This window comes from Pollicipes pollicipes, unplaced genomic scaffold (assembly GCF_011947565.3).
Source record: "Pollicipes pollicipes isolate AB1234 unplaced genomic scaffold, Ppol_2.1 Scaffold_3447;HRSCAF=4054_pilon_pilon_pilon, whole genome shotgun sequence".
Lineage (NCBI taxonomy): Eukaryota > Metazoa > Arthropoda > Thecostraca > Pollicipedomorpha > Pollicipedidae > Pollicipes > Pollicipes pollicipes.
In genome coordinates, this window is record NW_023596297.1 from 13,522,814 (window position 1) to 13,542,700 (window position 19,887).

Genomic DNA, 19,887 nt, shown 5'->3' on the forward strand with positions numbered 1-19,887 from the left:
TTTTGGTTGAGGCTGTTCATCAGATCGAACATTACCCACCCGCAATTGCTGATTTTAAAGAACAACATCCCAAGCCCATCAAACCCCTGCTATTCGAAATATTACCACAGCTGCAATTTGCAATTTGCTGTGACACCATGAATTATTGAAAGCTAGTCTGATGCAACACATTCGCAAAATATTGAAATTCTTCATGGTTTGCGGTAACGTGAAACATCCATTCACCATTTGATGCTTTCAACACATCTGTGAACTTCAGAGTCACTAACAGCTGCATAGTCCAGACTGCAGTGAGACTTAACCTCCAACGAATCGTTTTCAGCAGCAGACAATTGTAAACGGAGGACGAGGACATCGTGCACTTGTTTGTTATGTGATAATGCGTTACGTACTAGCACGCTCCGGTGCGTCAAAAAAGCCGCTAGCAGAGTTAACCCTACGCCGTTTTAGTAATACGAAATTTCTGCAAAACACTGCATTGATTTATAATCAAACTGTGGTGAAAAATATACAACACGCATAGCAAATACTGGTGTGAATTTATGAAAAGGAAAAAAACCTATTTCGCAGGCTTCAGGTGCCACCAGTGACGGTACGGTGAGAACTTTACCAGACCTTTGAACCTCTGAACAATCACAGAGCCTCCGCAAAGCGGCCACCACTTCTCATGACGTCATCAAGTGGAAAACTGGTCTCAGATGGGACAATGGAGCAAAATGTGTTATTGCGGACGCTGCGCTGCGTCCTTCCAAGACACTATTTGCTGTAGATTTTTAGAATCGGTGTTCAGTATACCTTCGAACAGTATGAGCACAGTAGGTTTTGTTGACATATAATTTAATACCAGGTTCGTTCGCTGTACGTATGTATGCTTGTATGTGATCTAAAATCTGTCCATCGAATGACTTCCGGATTTGCATCCAGTACATATCGTCAAAAAATAAAAGGAAGTCTTTCGCATGATACTTTTACGGTCAAATACAAAACCAAGTACGCGATTATTGTTAAAAGTGTTAGAAACACAATGTACACGACTGCAAACATTGCAGGCATGCTAAGACAAAAATGACACGCAAGTACGAATGTGCATCAGCGACAAGATCACATCTCAAACCTCCGCCCAACTGTTCACGTCTCTCACGGCACGCTCAAAGGCGGACAGTGAACGACGCTTGTCCCACCGACCGGCAGTCCATTCCACGAGGACAACGGTCGGTACCGAAGGCGCCTCTGTGAGCACGCCAGCCGCTATTTTGACAGCTCCAGCCATCCAGCTTCGGTGGAGCGAGTGGCACGGTGGGGTACCGAGAACCCGGCGGCAAACGTGCTGCGCAGTGATGGGTTGCGGGGTGGGGTGGCGATATACGCGCAGTAATTAACTCCAAGATATTTCATTTCTGTGCTGCTCACGAGGGTTTTATTCACGCCGTACCGTTCACGTCAGTCTCGAGAACACCAATCAACCAGCGACATAAGTGGTCGAAGGTATTGCTTCTGTCGTTGCGCCGCAACACGCGTGCGTCATGCGAACTCTGAATGTTGCGCGCATCGAACAGCATGTAATGTCACACAGCGCTGTCCGAGCGCAGACCCAGATCAGGCCAACAGTGACGGGGGTTCAGCACCCGGGTTGGAACGCACCGTCACGGTTACCCACGCGCATTAGGTCCAGTCACGAAAAGTTTCCCAACCAGAGGCGCACGCAGCATTGTACTTTGTTGGGCCTGCGTAAAATCCAGCCACAAGAGAGGACGCACAGACGTGCAACAGCGTTTGCGTTGGAATACACATATGCTACTTGACCATTTTATGTCTGTTTTCCCCTGGACACGCCTCTGTTCACGGGCTAGAAAAGACATGGCCTTGCGGTTCATGGCGCTTTTCGCGACCACCACCGACAGCGGACCGTGCGGCTCTTAGCGCTGTTGGCGACGATCACCACCGACAGCTGCCAGGGATGCTGAAAATGGAGAAGAAACAGGAAGAGGCCTCCAAAGCAGCTAAGCAGGAAGAGAAAAAGTCAAACAACTGGCCGACGGTCAGTGCCCATGTAAAGCGACACCCTTGCACATCAATATCCGCAGATGCCTAAATACAGGAACGTAGCAGAGGGATTGGGGGGGGGGGGGGTTGTGTGCGTGTAAAGGAAATATATCTCCCCTCTCCGCCTGAGCCAAGAGGTTAACAGCAGATATCAAAGGAATTCTGTTCAGAATCGAAGTAGTTCAGAAAATATGGAGATCACGGGGGAAAATTATGACCACATTATAGCCTAAAGATAACTGACAAATATAAAATGATCGGATCGTTTGGCACGCGTAATGACAGAGAGGCGATCCTTTGTGCTCAAACATTAAACGCTAAGATGAACCCTCGCAGTACGGTAGCATTATTCACCTTTACTCTCCGCTCGTCGCCCTCAGGATCCTCTTTAAGATCTCAGAAACTAGGAGCACCTGAGTGACGCGGACAATTACATTGGAAAGCCTTGGCCGAAATGCTGCCAAACTGACCGTGCGAAATTGCCACCCCATCACTCACTTGTGGTACTTAAATTTCGAGATGTGGCCGTGGCGGTGCTCGAGGTGTTGCTGAACCAAACAGTATCGTGCTTTTATAGTGTTTTGGCCCTTTCTCGTAGTGCTCTTAACATTTATCTGCGCGTTTAAGGTGTTTGCTTATATTCACATACTCGGTAATGATGCTGTTTTGAAGTTAATTCATTGCAAGCCTTATTTCCGTAACCACTAGCACCCGTGTCCAACTTTTATATAATGCAGCACAAAACGTGACTCGTGACTGAAACTTGGTCTGCATGAAATAGCCCACACATCTTTGCGGGCGTGTAGCTCAGAAAGTAGGAGTTTTAGACCTTGAGAATGGCACGGCTGTGAACTGCACCGAGTGATTTCCAAGATGGCTATTTCAGCGCAAAACCTCATACAAATGCAAAACAGTCTCCTTAAAAATTGCCTTCTGGTCTTGATGGTACATCATGGTTACGCTCGTTCTTCATCACTCATGATATTCTGGATTCAATCGTTGGCACTAAAAAATCTAGCATGCACGAAAGAGATGGTAAAACTCAAGGGGCTCTTCTTTTCGCAGCTGCTGGCCACCCTGATTACCGGGCAGGTCCTGACGGGCATGGGCCTCAACGTCGCCCTGCACAGCATCCTGGTGGTTCAGGTGCCCCAGGACACGAACCGCTTCATGGCCGACAACCAGCTCAACTGGGCGATCGCCTCCTGCCCGCTGGGCGCCATGGCCGGCTGCATGCTCGCCATGCCCGTCGCGCCTGTGCTGGGCGCCCGACGCCTGCTGATGTTCTCGCAGCCGCTCTACGCGCTGGCTTCTCTGGTGGTCGCGCTGGGCCAGAGCTTCCCGCTGGTGCTGCTCGGCCGACTGGTGATGTTCATCATGCTTGGCATGTCAGAGACCACCGTGCGAGGCTACGTGTCCGAAATCGTGCCGCCGAACAGGCGCACGCTTTACACAGCTATTCTGAACACGATGGTGTTCGCCAGCCAGGCGATCGGACTCCTTATTGCACAATACGTGCACTGGACGACATTCCACATCGGCGCCGGGTTCTTGCCTGCCGGCATTTGTCTCGCTGGCCTGTACTTCATTCACAACTCGCCCAAGTGGCTGCTCTCGCACGGACACTCGGAGGAGGAGGCCCTGCGTGCAATTCGCTTCTTCCATGGGACGGAAGCTGACGCTGACTCGGAGGTTCGCAACATACAGGACTCGCTGCGGCATATGGACGTCGACGGTGTTTCCTTGCCGCTTTGGAAGCTCATCCTCCAACGGGAGACGCTCATGCCGCTCCTGCTGGCATTCGGTCAGCTCGTCATATTTATCTGGAGTGGTGGCATCGGCATCAACTACATCACCTCGTACATCCTGCAGCCGGTGAACCTGCCGCTCAACGACTACCAAAGCGCAATGCTGCCGCTTGCCGTGGCCGCCATCTTTTCCGTCCCGACCAGCTTCGTCATCGAGCGTTTCGGCCGTTTGCCACTGCTGCGCGTCAGCGGCTCGCTCTCCGGGCTGGGATGCGCCACAATTGCCGTCTTCTTCTACTTGCCCGAGGCGCTGCAGCAAACACTGGGCTGGGTCGTGCTGGTCGGCGCGACACTCACGCAGTATTCTTTTGCATGCATTATCGCCCCCATCGCGCTCACCTACGTTAACGAACTCCTGCCGAACCGCACGCGAACCTTCTGCGCGAACATCCTTATGGGCATGATGAACACCATGCTGTTCATGTTCGTCAAGACGTTCTCGCCGCTGACGGAGCTGATCGGTTTCGGTGGCGTCTTCCTCTTGCATATGGCAGTGAGTGGCCTGCAAGTGGTCTATGCCACATTCTGCTTACCCGAGACGAAAGGCCTTTCGCTGGAGCGCATTCAGCACCTGTTTCAAAAAGTAGAGAAGGTAGCGGAAGCACCACTTCACGTGGGTGACACGGAGCAAGGGAACAATGGCAAGGATAACCCTGCACTGAATGTAGCACCCTCCGAGTGGGCATGAGGACATTGTGTGTCATTTATCAGTTGTATCAAAGATTCCGTTGAATCTTAGTGAGAGCGATTTAGCGAGACGACCGCATAGTCGGATGGACCTCGGCGTCGTAATAAACTGCGCATCGCCCACCACACATTCATTTACTCTGACCGCTGAGCTAAGGACGGAATTCGCTTCGATAAAATGGGAATAAAAAAGAATGTCTCAGAAGGATGGTATTTATGCAACGAAATAAGCCGGTCTGCTTATCAAACCTCGAATCTCCGTATCTCTCACAGATCAGTGTGTAAGTTCTACACATGGGAGTTTATGATTGCTAGTCCACAGTTCTTCTAGATACGGTCGAGCCTTAGCGGGCTAATTTGTCAAGGTAAGACAGCAGTAAAAATGACGCTATTAATATCTTCACAGCTGGATAACTTGCTTTTGGTTCGATCAAACCTGCGCAATACTACTGACGCTTTCGCAATGTAGAATTGTTTGAAATCTAGCTGTACTCCATGTGCCAGCAATCTGGCCCTCTCCATCTGGGATGCAGCAACTTACGTTGCCGAAGGTACGCCGCGCGTCTGGAGCGATCGTAGATAAGACGTGTCTGTCTCTTCTAAATTTAGGTAAAAATGTACATACATGATTAAGTGTCAGTTTGGCGCGGAGTTCTAATACCTCGAACTTTAACATCACTTTAAAACCTATTTATATTGATGAAATAGCCTGCGTTAACACGGCCATCACCGTACTACCTCTGGTTATATCTAGCCTATCATAGAGTTAGCTACTAGCACAGGCACCCCAGCAGGCAGGAGAGGACCCGCTTCTGCTGCTGATCCTCACTTTTCTTCAGCCCCATATTCAGTCTCACCTTCAATAAACTTGGTTCATCTGTGGAAAGGCATAGTGATTTTTGCCTGTCACATCCCGCAACTGGCTTGGCGGAATTACACTCCTGACTTTAGGTGTCACTATTACGTACATCGTGCTAACCTGTGGTGGGGCGAGGTTAGGGGAACATGTCACCCCAGCTTCGTTTAAGCCGGACTGCTGTCATTTAGTTGCAGGGTTGCAAAATACAGCTCACTGGCTCTTCCTACCTGAAATTCAGTTTGAGCCGGTACATCTACGTCCACCTTCACTCCAGTCGAGACGTGGACGCCCTTCTAAGCACGAGGATCGTACACGATGAATTAAGATGGGGTTAAGCTCTTCAGCACATAATGAATCGGTCCATCTACTTGACTGCCTGACTACTGGATATCAATATTGCCATGTATGTTTTTTAATGTAAAATGTATAGAGGGGAAGAGAGAGAGAGAGAGAGAGAGAGAGAGCGAGAGATAGAGGAGAGAGGAGGAGAGAGAGAGAGAGAGAGATGAGAGAGAGGGAGAGAGAGAGAGAGAGAGAGAGGGAGAGAGATGAGAGAGAGAGAGAGCGAGACGAGAGAGGAGAGAGAGGAGAGAGAGAGAGAGAGAGAGAGGAGAGAGAGAAAAAATGGAGATGTGCGCTTTAGCACAGCAGATGACTTCACCACAACTAGCAGGAACTTTAAAAGCAGCGTGCACTTCAGCCTGGACAACATAGTGAGACCGCCACCCTAGTGCAGACATATATCCAAACAAGTCGGCATGTACATCCAAACGGCACCATACAGAAGGATCAAGCTGGAGCGGACTTCTCAACAACCCGGGCCATAAAGATAAGCGCAGCCCGGGCGACTTGTGGTCCGCTGCAACGACACAAGTCTACAAAGCCGGCCGGCAGGCGTTAGCCACGAGCACGCTGTCTTAGGACAGGTGACATGGGAGGCAGGGAACGCCATGAAGCTGCATTTTACGAAGGCAGGCCGGCGTTGTTGGGGAGATGCGGAGGGAGACGTCGGGCGGAGTCCGGTGTCGGCAAGGAGACAGCACGAGGAGAGCCAGCGTCATCGAACACGGGGGCGGGTCGGACTGACAACGGCGCGGCGCGCCTGGTACACACGACGTTAGACGGCAGGAGGACGGTTATAACAGATCCTCAGCAAAGCAAGGCCACCGTGTAGAGCCACTGGTGGCATCGACGGCGGGAGTCACGTCTTTCTCGCGTGCAAGAGGCAAAGATGACATTGACAGCGCCACCCAGCGCTGTAAGCTGCGGGATTTCAACCGCTTGGAACGTTTGTGGTATAGCTTAATTATAAACATTAGTGGTACAGTACTTAATCCAAATTATTTTGCTGACAATGTTATTGAATGTGTCATAGCATATTAATCGATTAAAGGATGCTTCGCATCGGGAAAACTTGAACTTCTTATGTTGCGTCTTTGCTGTCACATGTTCGGCAAAACTTGCCGAACTCTTTTTATGAGTAGTTATTGCACTTAACCAGTGAATAATTGATTGTGCATTTGTGTTGCAAGTAACTAGTTCTTGCTTTTAAGCACGCGCCCAGGTGGCTAGATAACCTTCGCTCGGGTGGGGGGTCAGTTTGACCCCCGTGAGATCTCGGGAACTAAGAGAGCTAAAAACACCAAATTCACGGGGTGTGTTGACCTGGACGTGAACTCACCTTAGGTCAAAATTTGATGTTCTTAGGTCATGACCTCCGGGTCAGATGAGGCCAAATAAGTTCAACTTTAAGGTTTGTCTCCAAAGTGCCCCAGAACCTAGATAACTGTTTCTAAGCAAAATTTCACATGCTCAGTTAAGGCCAGTGACCTTGTTTAACTTTTTAAAGGTCATAATAACCAAATCATACAAGCTACTCTGAGTTTTGCATTTAAATGAGCGACAAATATTACGTTAGTCAGCATTAAAAACAAAATGCTCACCAGGGTCATTTTAGGTCAATGACCTATTCTGACCTCTAGAAGTCCATGGAAAATGCATAATGCAGTTCCTGCTATCAGTTAATTCGAAATGAGCACCAGAAGCTATCCCATACTGCAAGGCCTAGAGTAAAAAAACAGGCTGGTTTTGACCTTGGTCTGACATTTTTACCTGACCTTGGGTCAACGCAATTTGCTCATTTAATATTGATGGTGCCTAAGAAAGCATCTCAGAGATGTATGGCTTCGTCAAACACTCCGTTGCTGCATCAGATTGAACGATTCCCTAGAAATTGGCTTCGCTGAAACCATGACCTGACTTTTTACCTGCCATAGGTCAGCAACCTTACCAGGTACATTAAAATTTTTGATGCCAAGCGATCCGATATTCAACTGTCTACAGCTGAGCAAAATTTGGCACAGCTGTACCGCGCCGTATGGAAATCATGCTGGAAAAAACCTCCGGGGGGGGGAGGGGGGAATTTTGACCCCCTTCCCCTAATCGAGCGCGTGTTAATGCCCGCCAGTTCCCGCAACTTTGTCAGAAAAAAAACATAAAAGCCATGCAGGCTTTTTAAGCCCCCATGTCTCGGTCCTGTGGGTTTAAAACGTGATGATTTTATATCGTTTACTTGCATTTCCATATTTAGTTATGGCGCTATTTTTAAGTCATTTCATTCCCAATCTTAATTCCGTTTACGCTTCGAACAGGACAGTGACGTCACTGATGCCGAGACCTCAACGTGGCGCGGCCGGTAGTCATGGGGCGAAACGCTGCGGGGCAGCCGAAACATCGGAAATCCTCGTACAGATAATGGACAAACTGTGGACGGTAGGTGCTTTGGACTAACAGCCAATCGCGCAGAATTTAACGGCAAATATGGCCACGTGCTCTGCGAGCTTATGCAGTCGACCATCACGACGAAATCGGCGCGGAAATTGAAAGCCCTGTGCGAGAGCTTCTGCAGAGATGGGCGGCTGGGGTACCAAACTGCCTTCCTACAGAAAATGAAAATATTTTTGGGGGTAGGTGAATATAACCAGGCGGCCAAACGTGTAACGCGCAAAGAGGAGTACGGCCATGTGTTGGTCGCAAGTGTGTATGCCTGGCGGTTAAAGTGCAGTCAGCTGTAAAAGCGGAAACGAGTAGGCGCGGACGATTGAAGATGTGCAGTCTGAATATTGGGCTACCCTCATACCAGTAACAAGTAGATGACAACTGGAAGGTGCATATATCAGCGAACCGATCAGGTGGAATTAAATGGCAAGCATGAGCATGTGGTTTCCAAACCGATATTTGGCGAAGCTGTTAAATTTAAATCAGCGTAAAATTGAATACACGGACGCAGAAGCGCGGCTACTGGCGAGGGGATGAGCCATACATTTTTTGAATTGTAACAGGGGCCCGTGGGTCTTGGCTGGAAAGAAGTGACAAAAATAGCTACCCTCCCCACCAAGGTAGAGCTTTCCTTGCCCGTTATCATGCACAAGCTGGCGAGCAGCCTATACGGAGCGCTGATCGTAAATTCACTTCTTTAACAGCACAATGTATTAATTATGTGCCATGGAGAGCTGTACTGAACAAGGAAAACCAATCTTCTGCTATGAGGCATACATGGTGCCGCGGAAACTGAGCAAGTGGCGACCGACACCAAAACCCAGTCAGCCATGACCCAGGTTCACACAGGTGCGCTTGTTACCCATATTTGTTTGGACGTGTTGTCCGGATATCTTACCCATTTTGCTCCCTTGTTCGGGCGAGCTGTCCTAACAAGCTATGCTCACCGGCGAAGCAAATATAGTTACTAAAGCGCCCTGCCACTTGTGTGAAACGCACAGAATCATCAGCCGCACATTTAACGTTATTCTGGGTAATAAGAGAGTTATGACAGACGCATGTTGTACTAAGCGTTCCTATTTGGGTATCATGATTCTGCTGGAGAGTTTCCTCCATTCTGCCTATTCGGAACGCACTTATTTTCTGCCGACGATGCACTCGGTCAAATGACGCACACTGCCAGCAGAAGCGCCGGCGATTCCACTTTCCAAGGTCATTGCGGTCAAGTCATGGTGGTCCTTTTTTACTAAAGTTTTTTCTTGATACTTCCGTGTTTTAAATAATTCATCGGGCAAGGCCATTCCATCCACGAACCACACTATTGATATTGAAATGGTCACGATGAAGTATGAAGACACTCGCCTCACGGACACTACGCTCAAGAGGAATACCGTCGCGGTTGAATAAAAAAAGAAGTTTATCATGAATCAAAGGCACCTTGACGCAGACGTCAGCTTTCTTATTCTGTTGCCGTCGATGGCATAACTTGTGAGCAGCCAGAGGGAGGCAACGTCAGGTCTTCGCTCTCGTTTCTTTTGGTGAAATAAAATACGAAGCATTTATTTAAAACACGAAAACGTTGTGCTTGCGACTGCGCATTCCTCCTCAATCCCACTTCTCTGCTGTACAGCAAAATGCCTGAGGCGGTCCACCGATAAAAGGATGAGGATTTGTGCGCAAGGTCAAGACTAACAAGCATATTGGTAGCAAGTGTGCTGTCAGTCTAATTAAAAATATAGATCGTATGCATATACTTATGCACCGTTTATTAAGGTGTGTCATCGAGCGGGCAAACATCTCGGAATTAACCGAGACAAGGTTTTTCCTTGGCACACGTATGAATAATAAACTTTCAGGCCCGTTGCACAGTGCCAATGTTGATATTCGTGAGGTGAAAGCAGTTTTTCTTTTAAGAGGTCAGGTTTTCTAGGTGACAGCTGAGAGCACGAATTTCTACGCGGTTCCGTACATGGTAGAAGGTGGCGACGACACCGATTGTTCGTTCCGGTTGGAACCACTGTCCTTGTGGGTTGTAACGTGAACGATCTGACTAGCACCGCTCTGGCGGTAACAGCTACGGTGGCTCGAACCAGGCGGCGCTGCTGCCATCATCAGCGTCTTTCAACAAGACAGCAGAGGCGGACTGGCTTCTTGGAATCAGATATAGTTGATCTTAAGAAGATTTGCTGCGCAATGGACAGAGCGAGAAAGCAAACAGCTCGGCAAAATGCTGCAGCAGTCCACGAGTCAGGTTTGACCATCCTCTACTCCGACGGCCGCGAAGACAGGAGCTACATGAGCCCCACGGAGCAAGGCGAAAAAAACCGTCGAAAAACACGCGGTTGCCATCACTGAGACAGGCAGCCGTTACGTGACCCATTTTACGTCCGAGTTCAGCCGCGCCCTGCACTTGCTCAACGAGCTACACTCCGTGAGCCCGCAGTGCGACGATCACATCAATCTGCTCGGCTGCGGTGGCACGGCCGTTAACATCGAGACGATAGACGACGTGTTCCGGCCGTTTGAGCTGGCCATCGAGTCACTCGCGCACTGGTTCATCTGCCCGCTGCGCGGCAACGCGCTGAACCCTCTCCATCTGCTGCTGAGCTTGGACGGCACGACCACCGGATCGAGTTTTTTTCTGGACCAGTCGGCTAGACCTGCGCCGGAGAGGTATAGGAGAGGGACGTTGTGGCATTCAAGCCTATGCCAGGACACGTGCCAAACCTGCCGGTCGACCCGATCAAGCATCTGAGCACCAACCAGCAATTGCTGTACCTTCCGGCTTCCGGCATTCAAAACGGCTCTGTCCGATATGTGGCAGCCCAGCGGCGAATCGGACCATCGAGCCATGTCAGGTAAATATGAAAATGCATAATCTGCGAATTTATAGCAATGAGTGTTTAAAGTTCATCAAGTATCCATTGAAATTTCATGTGCTCACTGGTGGGCATTTACTTATTATCATGTCTGTGCCGTAGTATGTCATATGATTTGCTCGTTGGTTGATGCCTACTAGTATATTTGTTGATATGCATTCCGCCACATTTAAGGACCCTGGATATCGGCATAATTACATACAATAAAGAGGCACGATAATTGTTTTGTTCTCGTGCTCAATACGTAGCGAATTGTTCTAATATATTCGCCTTTGTTTTTAGATGGTTGAAAATAGTCGCTCGCCTGCGTCTAGTTTACATCTCTACCGAGGCCTCCAGCGACGCTCTCAAGGACTTCGTCCAGTGCGTGGTCGGCCACTACATGCCGGTATGGTCCGCCATCCGGCAGAACAGCAGCTGCGACTTTGGCTTACGCAACTTGTTCCGGAGCATCGCGCCACTCAGTGACCTGCCGCAGCACACATAGGCCACGGTGCCGCCAAGCTTCCACGCGCTCGGGTGGGAGGGGGGATACCCCCCGACCCCCCGAAGTATCGACCCCCCGAAGGTTTATACAAAATGGTTTCCGAAAGGCGCGGCATAGCCGGGCCAAATTTCGAATATTATACACAATTAAACAGCGGATCGTTTGGCATCAAAAATTTAAATGTACCTTGTAAGGTCGCTGATCTATGGCAGGTCAAAGCCAGGTCATGGCTTCAGCGAAGGCAATTTCTAGGGAATCTTTCAACATGATGCAGCAACGGAGTGTTAGACGACGTGCCGGTATGGTCGGGGCGGGCCGCGTATCTCTGAGATGCTTTCTTAGACAGCACAAATATTGAACAAGCAGCCTACGTTGACCTAGGGTCAGGTGTAAAGGTCAGACCAAGTTCAACACCAACCTGTTTTATTACTCTAGGGCTTGCAGTATGGGATAGCTTTTGGTGCTCATTTCGAATTTATTGATAGTAGGAACCGTATTACACATCTTCCACGGACTTCTTACGGGTCAGAACAGGTCATTGACTTAAAATGACCCGGGTCGACATTATGTTTTCGAGATAAACTGCCTAGCGTAATCTTTGTTGCTTACTCAGATGCAAAACTCAGGGCAGTCTTGTATGACTTTGGTCACCGTGACCTTCAAAAGGCAAAAAAGGACACTGACCTTAATGAGCACATGACATTTTGCTTAGAAACAGTTATCTAGGCTCTGGGGGCACTTTGGAGACCAACCTGGAATTTGACCTTGTTTGACCTTGTTTGATCCGGAGGTCATGACCTAGGAACCTCAAGATTTTAACCTAAGTAAGACTACACACAGTTTAACACACCCTGTGAATTTGGTGTCGCTAGCTCTCCTAGTTCCCGAGATCTCAGGGGGTCAAATTGACCCCCCCACCCGAGCGAAGGGTATCTAGCCGCCGCCACCGCCGCCGCCGCCGCCGCCGCCGCCGCCGCCCCCCCCCCCCCTTCCCCCCACCCCCGGGTGCAAGTTAATAGAAAAGCAATTGACGGCTGTTATATCCGAAAATTGCGCTCACGAACGCTAGATATGAACGCCTCCACAAAAATATTTCATTTGCCTTAATCGCCGCATGGCTTATGCAATGGCAGGATTTGAATGACGTTATTGTAACATCATGAATGCTAAGGTGACTTTGAAATGCTCTCTCGACATACTTTTCCCCATTTTCGGGGGCGTATAGCTCAGAAGCTATAGGGGCTTAGGTCTTAACACAGGCAGAATTGTGAACAACACCGAAAGGCGATCAAGATGGCTATTTCAGTTCAAAACTCCATAGAAATGTTGAACACTCCCTTTAAGTTGAAAGACTAATGTTGCAAATGTTCTCTGCTTATTTCTTAGCATTGCATGACATATGTCTGATAGCTTCAGATTTCAATCCTATTGTTCTGGCTATATATGACATCTTGGAATTGCTGGCATAACATGACAAGTCTGCAATGTTGTTTTGGTTTGCACCTTGAGTGGATTGCTGTAAAGGCAGTATTTAGTGAAATGTCGTTACACATTAGAGGGAATCTTCCATAAATTTGATGGGGTTTTAAACTGAAAAAGTCACCTTAAAGGTCATTTGGTGCAGTTCACAGCCCCACCATTCTTAAAACCTAGCCCAATCTTGCTACCTGGATGCACGTCAGCGAAGATGTGTGAACTATTTCATGAAGACTATTTCAAGGCCACCCAAGCATCCCTGGCGACAAGATAACGCAAGTTAAATTCCGCCATACCATTGGCCATGCGGCGATCAAAGTCGAGAAAATTATGATTGCCGAATTGTTCATATCTGGCGCACGTGAATAGGATTTCCAGACATGACGGCCGTCAGCTTGCTCTCAATGTTGTGCAGCGTATGATGACGCAATCAATGATGTGTTGAACAGCATATGTACTAAAAAGAGGCATTGTGTTGTCTAGAGCATTCTTTTCGACTTAAAGTATACTAATGGTTATAAGTTAGGTTATTTCATCATATCCGATGCTCCATTATCTTAAAATGTGGAACATTCCCTTTAAGCATCAGACAGTGCTGTGCATGTGGGCTGTTTCATGTCCATTTGGTGGACTTTGGTGCGAGAATGTGGGCAACGTTATGTAATCGAGTTAGACATTTCTGTCATGACTACATGCGTGTGTTTCCAATATCAGGTTTGAAATTGAGGGTAATATCTAACTCTCAAGTTTCGGACATGACCCCGACCCGGAACCCTACCCGGTACCACTATGCTGATGCTGTCATCGCTATGCTACCGTTTATTTTTATTTTCCCGCCGTAGATGGACTCTCTGGACGCCCGAAAGCCTCGATTTGTCGTACTCATGACGCACATCATGTGGAGGCGCCGGCCAGCGCGAACCCTCGCTGCCGAGCGCTTCTAGCAGTCGGGGGCGCTGGGGCCGATGGCCTCAAATGGGCTTGTGAACTTTTCCTTAGAGACAGTTGCCTAGGTTCTGGGGGCGCTTTGGAGACCAACCTAGAATTTGACCTTGTTTGACCTTATTCGACCTGAAGATCATGACCTAGGAAGCTGAAATCTTGACCTAAGTGAGTTCACGTATAGGTCAAGACACCCTGTAAATTTGGTATCTCTAGCTTTCTTAGTTCCCGAGATCTCAGAGGGGGTCAAATCCCCCCCCCCCCCCACCTGAGCGAAGGGTATCTAGCCGGCAAACCGGGAGCGTGTTCAAGCATAGTAATTTCATAACAGTATTATGAGTATAACAAATTATTAGCACCAATAATTTGATGCTGCACTTTTCAATCCCCTTCCACAGCACTTTTCAAACAAAACAAAGCAAAGGAATTCAATAACAAAATAACAACAGAAAATTCAACAAGCATAAAACACTCAAACCAAAAAACCTTGGACTCCTACATATCAGCCCATCACCAAGTCGAACACAATAGACATACCTCTGGCTTCTGTTAAGATGGGGTCAGGGAAAACAAACATTTTGTGACTGTTCCTTACAAAATACTAATGCTTATTTCTATGAAAGTAGCCTATGCCTAACCTAAAGAGGCCTTACATCATCTTATCCTGTATAACCTGTTTGTATCACAGCAGCAGTTGTGAGTTACTGATTTTTGCACAATTCCTATTGCCACTTGCCATGCACCTGACCAACTTAACCTAACTTAGAGTAGCCCATATGATGAACATAATCTCAACTCACCTATCGGTTGACAACAGCACTTGTGACAAAAACATGATAGTTAAAGCTAGTTTTTGACTGGTTCCAACTTGCATTTTTATTCAGTTCATTTTTGTATGCTTGTTGACATGAGAAAAAGTTGACAACACACAAATCAAAACACTTTAAATCACTTTGAACAACTTATTTTGATTGTCATGGTTAACCTCTGTCAAGGGCAATAATGGGTATGCTCCACAAAACAATCTCTCTTCTCCAAAAATAACACAACTTTTAGATGACCATGCCAGTATTGCTGCTTGCCTTTTCAGCTGCAGCAAATGCATCCATTTGGGCTTGTTTATTCATATTTAGTGACAAAGTTTGATATGTTGGCTTCGCGTTTTAAATGGGATGGTCTGACTATTTGCTACATACCAATATTTAACTCATGTTATAATTGCTATGCAGCTTAGAGTATCTCTGTGTTAAAAATATAGTGTACTTACACAGTACAGTCATTTGCCGGTCAGCAAACCATGACAACTATAGAAAACATGTGGTTAAAGCAGCCATAAGAGAACACTTTAAGACATTTGGGGCAAATAACCAAGAATATGGAACAAAATAAGCCCATTGTGTGCCTTGTGGCATCATTATTTGTCTTATCGCAAAACTCGATGCATTAAAACACAAAACGGCTAACTCTGGTTACCAATCATGTGTTGAAAGTAGGTAAGGTAAGCAACTACTTGGTCCACAGGAGACTTACTGGCTTCTTCCTGCTCCCCCAACAACAAAGGTTCAGTACCTTTTGCATGGTCTGCTGACAGACAGTCATCCGAATCACTCCCCAAATATAACTATCAATCATGCCCACCAACCTTCGAGATTAAAATGCGAAACAAGTAAGAGGTGTGCATGGTAAACATCTCCAGAGGGCAGAATTTCGCTATCAAACACTTCTGTTTTAGCTGTGTCAGGTCCGTCCCAAGGCTCTATATGGCAGCATTTATTCTAATGCTAATGCCTTGCCAGGCAGCCTGGTGAGTCAGACACTCGAAAGGTTTGTATTTATCATTATTGAGCACCGCCATGAACCAAGAAGACAGTTAACCGGAGGTTTAAGAGGGCAAAAATGGCGGTAAAAATAAGTTCCGTGCTTCAAATTGTCTCCTTCATTTCCTGTAAGTTGTTCACGCTTGGGTGCATATCAAACATGTTTAGGCGGGTGGCGAATTAATGCAATTTATGTATAAAATACGTACAAGTTTGCAGTTGGAGAGTCTTGTAGAGAAATCGGTCAAAATTTTAAGCAGCAGATGGTACCTCTAAAGACAATCTAAAAGGAAGGAAGAATAAAGTGGTATGACACGTATGATACCAAGAAAAACAAAAGTAGCTAAATAAATATATAAAGACTTGTACTTTTATCGCCAAATTTTGTAACCAGCTGATGTGACTTGAAATCTGCTAATATAAGTGCTTAGATGGTGATATTCATCTTGTAAGTTTAATTTATAAGACATTTCTTGAACTTTTCACTCGTGCATTTCGGGAGTGATGCAATTTAGTGGTCAAGTTTCCTCGGGAAAAAAGAAATACGTGGAGTAAAATTCTCTACCATGCCTTGCTGGTGTTTGCGCCAGGCTCTGCTTTCGTGGTGTGGTGGTGAGACCAAAAAAATAGGGGATGCGTGAAAACCTTGCATTTGGCGCACAGCTGCAGATTGTGATGCATTTTGTAAACAAACCAAACTTAATACGTGCAAGCGGCTGGGGTCGCTGAGGTTCTTGAGCTTGGAGGTATCTGGCGTCCTTGCTCTGTGCATAGATAGACATGGTTCAGATGTAGGTGAGGCAGGACATAGCCATTGGTGTCCAGGTTCTGCGGAGCCTCGTTTATGTTTGGTGGTTTCAAGTAACCCCGGTTTTGGATGACATTTGAAAACCTCAGAAAGGGAAATAGGAGTTTGGCATGTGCGATTAGACAATGTCAGGCAGGAGTGAAAAATTGACATAAAATATGGGGAAAAGGAGTGAAAAATTCCTCCTCATAGGGCGTTGCTTTACACCCAAAGTCGGCAATTCTAGGACACCGTGCTGGAACCTGGTGGTCGAAATGCAACAGCAAAGGTAAAATATATACTCTCCGTTTTGCCGTTACTGTTAACCTGTGTTGATGTGACAGCCTCAAAGTTGTAAAAAATATTCGCCCAGTGCTATCTTTGACCTGTACAAATTAAGTTTGAGAAAACAAACGCTTAGACATATTATTTTACGATGGTCACTTGCGCGCACGGCGTCCGCCCCCGGCGTTGTTTGCAGCGGCCGACGCCGTTCGGTTTTACGAAAAGTGCAACCCAAGCCGTTGCTGTCTTTGCTCCCCGAGATTACGGGCGTGCCATCGGGGCTTTATGACGCACTCAGCTGCTGGGGCTATGTGACTTCGCCAGTCTCTCACCTTGGTAGGAAAGCCGCGCACCGCGGGGAATCGAACCCCGTACCTGTGGTTTCCCAGACGCACAGCGGTTAACGCAGGCGCGTTAAACGTTGCACTATCGGCATTTGGAGCGCAGGCTCACAGCTTTGGATGTTATTTGTTTCACTAGCCGATTCTGAAAAATAATGAACGCTTTCAGGGAAACATGGGATGACCTTGTGCGTTTTGAACTTGTTTCAACCAACTCCATTCAAAACTTATGAGACTCCTCATTTCCGGTAAAAGGTCCCTCATGAGTGCAACACTATCGGGCACATTGCTGCTCACGGTCAAGGGCTGACGAGCCATTCTGTCCCATCGCGGTGTGTTTTCCGGCCGTCATTCTGGCGACCTGGCCGATCCAGAGGCCCATAGAGAGATGTGTCATATTGCATTGGTCCGCTCCCTGACGCAGGAGGCCTTCTGACCCGCACAAGTGACCCCGGATCGGGCCATGAACGGTCATCAATGCAACAACATCCCTGCTCGCCGCAGGTGGTCAAATTATTGGCACAGAGACTCCAGTTGAGCTCAACGGGTTGATGCTGGAATAGGGATGGAGGACCCACCGCTCGTTACTGGGGGTCCTGACTGAGACAGTACTCTTCTATCTACTGCCTCAATGTGAGCAAACATCATAAGTTCTTATGTTTCCTTCAAATGTCAGAGGGCCCCGACCAACGCAAAAGACCCCCTGTCACTCATGCTCCCGTCCCCGTTCCTGTTGAGCAAATCTTCCCCTGACCGATTCGAGGCCCCTTGCTGACACAGAATGCTCTGTTGGGCGCTGCTGGTCCCTGAATTATACAGGAGCCCGATCAATGTGAATCGAGGGCCCGGCCTTGTACCTGTTTGGGAAATGGGCCTCCAGAGTTCGTACCAACACGGAGCCGACTATTTGTTGCTCGTGATCTCTGGCCGCATGGCCAAGGTTGGTCGACGTTGCCATCTTTAAACGAAACTTGAACACAAGTCCGCGTGAAACGACCGTATGGAAACGCCCTGGCATGTAAAATGACAGCATGCTACTCACGTAAGGTGCGTTTTGAGCCGGAAGCAAATTTGGACATGGCTGACACGTAAAAAGATAGTAGTCGAGCCCACCCTAGCGTAATATGATCCAATGTTATGCCAACATCTACATCCATGCGTTCATGTGAAACCACTTGTTCCAGCCATAGATATTATGACGCATTAGGGGCAAGCGGGGCAGTAGCGAAATAACGAATAACCTAGTCAAATAACATGGCATGCCTAAATCAGGTTTAATAAAATCATTGTTTTTAAGTAGGTACAAGTTGAAGCACGCCCCCATCGCACCTGTGCGCGTATGGTGAGTAAAGATTCTGAGGTGTTTGTCTCGGCGTTGTCCAACCACGACGTCTACGCGGCTTACAATCGAGGTCGTATTTGCTAGTCAGAAGTTATGTTTAATCAGCTGTTCACAGACCCATCGTTCAGCGCAAACTCTTTGTGGCGCGCCGGGTCGCGTTTTACCTGCCATGAGGCGTGAAGCGTTGCGGCTTCTGGGATGTTATGGCATTGCGGTTACACTCACGGGAAACTGATTTCGAGTATGAAATGAATCCAGCTTTGGAAACATGTTCTCAGCAAGGTTCCAAGTCTTGCTACTGTGCGTAAACAAGCGGAGTCCGTCACCGCTCAAGCACTGCTGGCACTGCTGTGTATTATGTAATGGAGAATGTCATCCTTAAAGTGCGTGTTCTCAGTTCAGCAATGTTTTAGTCGTATGTTGTTCGTGACACGTATCAGCTGTTCGTTTTTCAGTGTATATAACATTGCTTCTTTGTGGAAATAACACTGGCATGATCTCAAATTCCAACCACCTTGGAGCTATGGACGTCCCATTTTCTTTTTACAAAAAGAGTAAATATGCACATTATGCAGGACATAAAGAGGATCAAATGAGCACATGAAAAAATGGAAATTAAGCAATTAAGTAAATCAGCTAAATATAAGTTAAGTTGTGCTTTCCAGAGTGACGCTGTGGTCACATTTCCTTTTTTGCAAGGCCTGGTTCTTAGCATTATTTTGAAGAGCGGGCTGAAGAGCCGTGAAGATGATGTTGTAATGGACTTAAGGAATTCCATATTTTTTTACCAGAAAACTGTGTTTTTGCCTTTTTGAGACTATGAGGGCCTTTGCAGTAAGCTGAGCTTCTAGGCCTTGAATTGAATTAAATGTGATAATTTAAACATCAGCTGTTGCTGTGAAAACAGCTACTAAAACAGCAAATATAGTCTTGAAAACTGAACTAACACAAAATATAACCTTGTGGAATCGTTACAGCCTTTAGTTGTGGGGCTTAAATTGCGGTAGAATTGGAAATATTTATCAAAAATAAAACAATGTCTGTGGGCCTGTGCGTTTATTTCAAAAATTGTCTTGCGGGGTGGGACAGGTTTCAAAAGTTTGGTGGTGATGGGCGCGGGCGTTCCAGATCCAAAAAATGGCAGCACTCCTCGGTACCTGCGGTAAGTCGAGTACGGTGTGTGGGTTGGTGTTGTGTGCGCTATGATCTCTGTAAGCAATTTTTCATGTGTCAGCGGCCAATCGGCCAATGACGACCAATATTTAGATTTTTGCCGTTTTGTCATGGTATTCATGACGTATACATTCCACGCGTGTCTCTGGTAAAAGCACTCCACCTCGTCGAATGACGTGCCCG

General features: G+C 47.4%; 2 protein-coding genes across 2 annotated transcripts in view; both read left to right on the plus strand.

The window, feature by feature from the left end:
* Positions 1 to 1,966: 1,966 nt before the first annotated feature.
* On the plus strand, positions 1,967 to 4,724 carry LOC119092155 (sugar transporter ERD6-like 7). Its single transcript, XM_037215131.1, has 2 exons — positions 1,967 to 2,038; positions 3,109 to 4,724. The coding sequence occupies exons 1-2, from the start codon at positions 1,967 to 1,969 to the stop codon at positions 4,537 to 4,539; spliced, it is 1,503 nt and encodes a 500-aa protein (XP_037071026.1). The 3' UTR covers positions 4,540 to 4,724.
* A 3,427-nt stretch (positions 4,725 to 8,151) lies between these two features.
* Positions 8,152 to 19,887, plus strand: part of LOC119092156 (uncharacterized) — a 43,958-nt gene continuing 32,222 nt past the window's right edge. Inside the window, exons 1-3 of the mRNA XM_037215132.1 lie at positions 8,152 to 8,169; positions 10,619 to 10,848; positions 11,337 to 11,424. Of these exons, the coding sequence (XP_037071027.1) occupies positions 8,152 to 8,169; positions 10,619 to 10,848; positions 11,337 to 11,424 (336 nt within the window). The remainder of the gene's footprint in view (positions 8,170 to 10,618; positions 10,849 to 11,336; positions 11,425 to 19,887) is intronic.

Excerpts from the sequence above, each read along its gene's own strand:
- LOC119092155 (XM_037215131.1), top strand. The coding sequence starts at position 1,967 with ATGGAGAAGAAACAGGAAGAGGCCTCCAAAGCAGCTAAGCAGGAAGAG. Across the intron at positions 2,039-3,108 it reads AGTCAAACAACTGGCCGACG|CTGCTGGCCACCCTGATTAC; the intron begins GTCAGTGCCCAT and ends TTCTTTTCGCAG.